The sequence below is a fragment of the Engraulis encrasicolus genome, chromosome 6, assembly GCF_034702125.1.
Source record: "Engraulis encrasicolus isolate BLACKSEA-1 chromosome 6, IST_EnEncr_1.0, whole genome shotgun sequence".
In the NCBI taxonomy this organism is placed as follows: domain Eukaryota; kingdom Metazoa; phylum Chordata; class Actinopteri; order Clupeiformes; family Engraulidae; genus Engraulis; species Engraulis encrasicolus.
In genome coordinates, this window is record NC_085862.1 from 3440140 (window position 1) to 3447649 (window position 7510).

Below are 7510 nucleotides of genomic sequence, written 5' to 3' on the forward strand. Positions count from 1 at the left end.
CATGGGAGCCAGACATTTGGTCCGAACCTGCTGCTCTGAGTCACAGGAGAAAGACGAGGAGAGGCGAGGCCAAGAAGACTTTGGGCCCATACCAACCAGCCAGATCATTTGCAAGTTTTACTGCAAGACTCATCACCGAGTAGCATTTTTTACTGCAGCATAATTCACTCTTGTTATAGAGTCATAATATTTTCGGTAAGACTTTACTTTACGGATTGCTAATAAGGTGGTAATTTTGTGTTAATTTCAAAGTTATTTCATAGTGATTTCAGGATAATAACTGTTTGTTTTTAGTAACAACAACAAAATAATCATACAGTTTCCAGTGCATTGTGTGTGTGTGTGTGTGTGTGTGTGTGTGTGTGTGTGTGTGTGTGTGTGTGTGTGTGTGTGTGTGTGTGTGTGTGTGTGTGTGTGTGTGTGTGTGTGTGTGAACAAAGTGTCACCGTGCTGCGAGTCATCAGGGTGTCACCACAATGCACTGGAAACTGTATGGTTCTTAACATGAAATTACCACCTTCTTACTGATCCGTAAAGTAAAGTGTTACCATATTTTCTGGAGGTAGGCCTGCTGGGCAAAACATAGACTTCAAGATCCAGTGAAACGGCTTGACACATTCTGTGAACAATTGAAGAAATGCTACAAAATGACATATTTTGTCACATTTGGCCAGCAAGTGAAAGTGAACTTTCATGAGGGCCGCATGTTTTGTTTTCCAGTCTCGCAGGTTTTGAGATGGCACTTTACTTTAGTCCTTGACTTTACTTTGGATAAGAACTAGTCTACCGTATGTAAGAAAAAACACAAATATGGAGATATGAGTGGAAGGATCCACGCATACAGAGGAAGTTCATGATGGTCAGATACATGATGAGTTGTATCAAGTAAAAGTATAAGTAATTCTGTGATGTCAGTAGCCAACAACTAGGCCTATTATATTGCATAGTTGTTACACCAGTTGTTTCCCTGTACCTAACAATAGCTTTTACTTTCCTTCTATTTTTCAATGTGCAACCTACACGTTTTCCTTACAACTTTTTCCTTTTGCTTCATGCACCTGGTAGAGCTTAACTCCTCTCAATGAAATGCAAGAATGGTGGACAAAAGCCTTGTTGTGTTTCAGCTGTGGCCTGGCGACTGTGCAAGTCGTAACTTTGTAACATTAGCCGAGACATAGCCTACAAGTTATTTTGAATATCCATCATACATCATGTAGAAGGCTACATTTATACTAAGTGTGTAGCACTAGGCACTGACTATGCCTACCTCCATGGACTATGCCATGCGTTTTGACCAGCCAGAGGTGGCCAGCCATGCTGTCCAGGAGCCTATCGCACCGCGCTCTCTTACCCAACCAAGACAATAGCTAGCTTTGATGTCTATTGAGGCTGTCGTTCCTTTATGGAGCACGGTCGGTCACATAATGTAGCGCGCAGCCTTTCTAGTTTTGATATCCGGCGCGTTTATGGCTTCCGCAGAGGAGGAGAGCGCAGCTGCTCGGGATTTGATGTGGCATTGCATCGGCCCGGTTTCCGATCTCTCCGGTCGGCAATGCCGCTTGATTTATTCTTCTCTCGGTTACCATTCAGATGTGTGTCTGTTTCATGTCAAGGGGGAGTTCTTTGCTCTGGATGCGCGATGTTCTCATTCGGGTAGGGCTATGTGCGAATTCTCTATTGTCGCTTTGCTGCATCCTCCTTGGGCTACGAGGAAGCTATTGGGTTGAAGGAGCACTGACAGCAGCAGAGTTTATTCTTGTTTTGTTCACAGATTATTGTTGAGTTCATTTCACGAATCATGCGTCTCTGTACTCACAACAACGAGTTATCCGCAAATTGAGTTTCTAAACACGCCGGTGCCTTTACAGCTGGTGCGTCATCGCAACCGGAAGCGGCTGTGGTTGTCTGCTATTTTTATGTATTGCTGCTATGACCTGCAAGCGGATTTGATTAGTAAAATAAATCATACGGTCGTAGCCTATTTTATGATAACATGCTCTTCAATAGGCCCCCAACCTCAGTAGTCTACAATAGATTTGCCAGAACGGCGATAGCCTGTGGTGTGGTGGGGACATTTCCAATTTCTGTCAGTAGGCGGCCCCCTAATTATATGAAATGCCAACCTGTGTCGCCACTTCCTCTACTTTACTAGATAGATGGGGATTTTTATTTCCACTGTTGACAGTTTGCAATAATTCAAGTTATTATTATTTTTATTTACGCAGGGGGACCCCTGTGTGATGGAGACATTGAGGAAGCAGATGGCGTCCTTAAGGTGTTCTGTCCATGGCACGACTATGACTTTAATATCAAAACAGGAGGGTCAAGCACTGGGCTGCAGGTGAGTTTCACGAATGCAGAAGAGCGACCTGATATGTGCCAAGCTGTCTCCATGCTACCTGTTCTTCCATTCCCTTCAGTCACACAGCAGGAACCTCCCCACCCCCTGGGCCGCTGACAGCTTTGTCTGGGCCTGGGACAAAGTAATCTGAAAGGGCCCCCCCATCCGATATATACAATGAAATGAGGATCCATTCCTGGGCCCCTGTCTCCCTGGGCCCGGGACAAGTCATCCCTTTGTCCCCCCTTGTCAGCTTCCCTGCCCCACCCCACCAAACACACACACACACACCCACCCACACACACACACACACACATGCATGAAATTCTGATTTCAGAGGTGAGGAGGTATGGTGTGAAATTTCCTGCATCTCCTTAATGTAGCGTGATATTGTTTTCCACTGTCTCTGGGGGGGAAAGGTGGAAGCGGTTATGACCCCCAGCTTATGTCTTATAGTAGGGTTGAGGTGTTGAGGTTGAGGTGTTGAGGTTGAGGTGTTGCATGCCAAAAGCGAATGTTCATCCTATTGGTCTATGTATTGCAAAGTATCCCATTCACAAAGTGTATTTTGTAAACTAAATCCAGTCAGACACATCCCCTGTTATATAAATCAGCCGTTACCAGAAAGGCCCTGTGTTATGTCATAGTAGTACCGGTACTATGGTAGTAATGTATTACTAAAGGCCCTGTGTTATGTCATAGTGGTGTAGTACTATGGTAGTAATGTATTACTAAAGGCCGTGTGTTATGTCATAGTGGTGTAGTACTATGGTAGTAATGTATTATTAAAGGCCCTGTGCACTGTTAAAGTGGTGTAGTACCGGTACTATGGTAGTAATGTATTACTAAAGGCCCTGTGTTATGTCATAGTGGTGTAGTACTATAGTAGTAATGTATTACTAAAGGCCCTGTGTTATGTCATAGTGGTGTAGTACTATAGTAGTAATGTATTACTAAAGGCCCTGTGTTATGTCATAGTGGTGTAGTACTATGGTAGTAATGTATTACTAAAGGCCCTGTGTTATGTCATAGTGGTGTAGTACTATGGTAGTAATGTATTACTAAAGGCCCTGTGTTATGGCGTAGTGGTGTAGTACTATGGTAGTAATGTATTACTGAAGGCCCTGTGTTATGGCATAGTGGTGTAGTACTATGGTAGTAATGTATTACTGAAGGCCCTGTGTTATGGCATAGTGGTGTAGTACCGGTACTATGGTAGTAAAGGCCCTGTGTTATGTCATAGTGGTGTAGTACTATAGTAGTAAAGGGGTTTTAGTGACAAGGGGGCCTAATACAGCGTTCCACTAGTGGAACACAGAACGTTAAAGGGCTACACACATGCAATGCATGCTATTTATATTCTTATCTATTAATCTGATGTCAGGAAAGACATTCTGATCACGTAATATTATTTATTCTGTTATTTATTCTGAGTTTTATGTCAGTGCATTAGGCTACCACCACTGTATTAAAATGACTACCACCAGTCCTGGCTGGCCGGTGAATGACTGTCGAATAGTTTTGCACACTTTGATTCTGTTTTCTAAGGTCAGTAAATCATCCATGTACGTGTACCGGTATGTCTGCTCACAGCAGCCACCACTGTCTTGTCTGATGTGTGTTTGTCTTTGTCTTAGCAACGGGTCCATGAGGTCAAGGTGGAGAGTGGAAGCGTCTTCGTGAGACACACCGACCTCCTGTCTCTGAAGCCCTTCCCCACGGAGCAGCCGAAGAAGGAGCAGAAGCAGCAGCCAGGGTTGCCAGATGAGGCTTGATGACTTCCAGCCCAAAAAATGCTCAAAACCCGCCTAGAAGCACAAAATCCCGCCCAATTCTATTGATTTCTATGGCAGAAATTGGGCGGGTTTTTCTGCTAAATGCCATTTTTTACCGGCACAAGGCCATCCTAAGCACACTGGCGGGCAGCAGCAGAGCTGACTTGAATTACAGCTCCAGTCATGTCACGAACGCCCGGCACCGGCCCGGCGCTGTCCGTCCGTCTGCGCCACAGCGGAATCCCCCGTGACCGTGATTCTGCGTAGGATTTACGGCGGGTGACATGGTGGTGGTTGCTGGAGAGACAGACAGGCCGTATCGTGTCCTCTGAACAGTGTTGCCAGGTTGGGCAGTTACCCCCCCACCCCCACCCCCCCCAATTGGGCTACTCGGGATGGCCGTCTGTGGGTAAAAATTGTTTTTTTGTTTTTTTTGTTGTTTTTTCCTGCAACTTTGTGCACATAGAAATCAATGCAATTTGTTGAAATTGGGCGGAATTTATAACACATTTTGGCGTTTTTTGAGAACCTTTTGGGTGGGGTTTGATCAGACACATCTGACAACACTGCCTCTGAAGGCCATACTGCTCTTCTTCTCATGTCTGTCTCTGGCATCGCCAGCCAGACGGCTATCTGGTGAACATCAGTGCAGCTAGTGATGATGGTGATGGTACACACAGACACTCTGGTGTCTCCTTCTATGTCACGCTCAGTGGAGCAGCGCTACTCTGGGATGAAGCCAAGCTTGTTATTATGAAGAAGAAGGAAGACAGTAAAATGAAATTGCACAAGTTTGAAGTTGAAGGGATTTACCACATGTGCTGTATTTCACATGACCTTCCCCTGATTTTTAAAGACACTGAAAGTTATAGTTGGTGATTTTTATTTTGAATAGCTTTTTATATATACTGTCTAGTTTCTTATTTCACTTTGATTCACGTTGTTGATGTTTATTATCCACAGAGAACCTCACCTTGTCGATGAGTCTCTACAGCTATGGACAATTAAGAAAATGGTCTACTTTTATTTTTATGCTGTATAATTTATTTATGTACCGGTCATTTATATTTTTCTGCACATATGGAGTTACTGTCATTTCACTGCACGCTAGCCTAAGGCTAGGGTTGTTTGTGACAAATAACAGTGACAAATAAAGTACTCTTACTCTTACTTACTCGTAATCTATTAGTAGATGTATGAGAATATGCTATGCTAATCAGCCAAGTATGCTACTGAACACTACATGGAAATATAGCAAAGTGATCACGTCATGTCCTGAACCCAACTTGCCTTTCACTGAAATAATAAATCCTACCTCCTTGTAAATTAAATCACAAGTTTATGACTTTTTGTAAAAAAAAATGCTTCCATTTCTATATGCTGTTGGCCCTCCTTAATGAAGTGTCATAAGATACTCACACACATTCATTTACTGCTTTTACTTAAAAAAAAATATATCACAGTGTTTGATTTTGAGCATAATAATGATTTTGATGATGAAGTGTAAATCTCTCTCCACTGTCTCTCTTTGCGAGCATCTCATTCGACATGATTTCATGCATCACACGAGCTGGTGAAGGTGGTGTGATGTGTGGACAACAGAAGTCTTTGAATTTGGAGACAGTTTATTTACAGTTTATTCAAAAGATTTACCAACCAATGGGTAAAGTTTTCAATTTACAAAATACGTAAAATAATCGTATAAAAAGTAGTTAGAAGAGAAGAGGTCGGGCAATGTCATGCGCTCACTTTATCAGTGGTTCCCAACCTATGGGTCGGGACCCAACCTATGGGTCCCCAAAGATCCACAGAGGGTCGCGAAGCCCTCTTGATTTTAAGGGGTTTCATTTTAAACACCATATAGCCCATGTTGAATACATGGCAAAGCATTTCTTTAACTAATATATGCACAACAAAATGTCAGTGCTACATTAAACATTTATTCTATATTTGACCAAAGACAAATTGAGGAATAAAATAAATAAACTGAGTTTTCGCAGGAAACAGAGGGCATCATGTGACTCCCTCTCTTGCGGGCGCTCGTGTGGTTGGGTCACCAAAGCTTACTGTTAGAGCCATTTTTTATGTTTAATTAAAATGTTTATTTATGTACATAGATTTTGTATTTAGAATTAATATTTAGCAGAATTACAGTTAATTTGGATACTTAGGAAGTATTGTATATATATTTAGTGTTATACGAATTCATTTTGTAATTTACCTAGACACTAGATACTGTGGTGCATTTTGATTGGCTGCTGATATTAATATAAAACCGTCAGGACGCATGAAGAACGTCAGTGTAGAAGCCACGAACCATAGGAGCATCACAGTCTTTTGACCGTCACATTTCAGTTAGTTTTTAGATAGGAGTTAGGAATTCATCTTTTGTTTTGTATTATTTTAAGTTACTATAAAGAAAGACATCAAACTTAAGTTTTGGACTCCAGACTTTTATTTCTGTTTTGTGTCGCGTCCGAAAGTAACTCTGAGGTTCATGGCTAGTGAGTCACCTGCACTCACATTCAAGTCAAAAGACTAGCCCAAGCCACGAGGGTTGCCGAGGATTCGGAGCCACGCTACCGGGCTGAGAGGAGGACATGAGAAGTTGGATGCTGCCAGCTCAATAAGAAGACAGAAGCACCTGAAATCGCCTGCAAGGTTTGAGAGGAACTGAAGCAGTAAAAGAAATACTTCGACTGCAGTGCTGGCTGAAGCAAGCTTTCCCTGGGTCAGGTCTGATATCTCTATTCATTCCCGTTAGCATGCTACGCTACTTAGCGCGCTAGCTATCCTGCTAAGCTGACTGTGCAAAATCTACAGTAAATGCCCAAAGGATTCCCAGCTAAGACAGACATTCATGTTTATAAAACGATCTTTCACAAGTAGTAACTCTTTTCACAAGTGTCTGTGAATGTTTGGAAGAGTTTAGAAGCTGTGAGGAATTTCGAAATTGTCACAGTTAATGTGTGAAGATTCACGTGTGAAACAAGATGGCTGAATTAAATGCTGAGTCAAATACAGATGCGCCTAGTGAACAGAAGAGGGCACCAAAGCCCACGGAAAGGGCAGTGGAGGAGAAAATCAGGAGATTAAAAGATGAGAGAAGGGGAAAGTTGGCACAGTTAACAAAGCAACGAAAAGAGATTGAAACATTGAAACAAGATGAAAGCAATGTTGAAAGGTTACAATGGGAAATTCTACCCAAGCTAGAAAAATGTTTTGGAGAGTATAAACGGCTTAATGAAGAATTATGTGAGCTTATGAGTGAAGAGGAACGAAATACTGATCAGGAGACATTTCTAAACAGATGTGAAGAATTAAATGCATTCATAAACGAATTAAATGAATGGATTGAAAATGTGCAAAAGTATTCTCATGAAGAGGAAGATGG

The 7510-nt window shown here is 42.3% G+C and overlaps 1 protein-coding gene across 1 annotated transcript; it reads left to right on the forward strand.

Annotated features, from left to right (window-relative positions):
- Positions 1 to 1341: 1341 nt before the first annotated feature.
- Positions 1342 to 5429, forward strand: si:ch211-212d10.2 (uncharacterized protein LOC557710 homolog). Its single transcript, XM_063200002.1, has 3 exons — positions 1342 to 1653; positions 2226 to 2341; positions 3979 to 5429. The coding sequence occupies exons 1-3, from the start codon at positions 1467 to 1469 to the stop codon at positions 4114 to 4116; spliced, it is 441 nt and encodes a 146-aa protein (XP_063056072.1). The 5' UTR covers positions 1342 to 1466; the 3' UTR covers positions 4117 to 5429.
- Positions 5430 to 7510: the final 2081 nt, after the last annotated feature.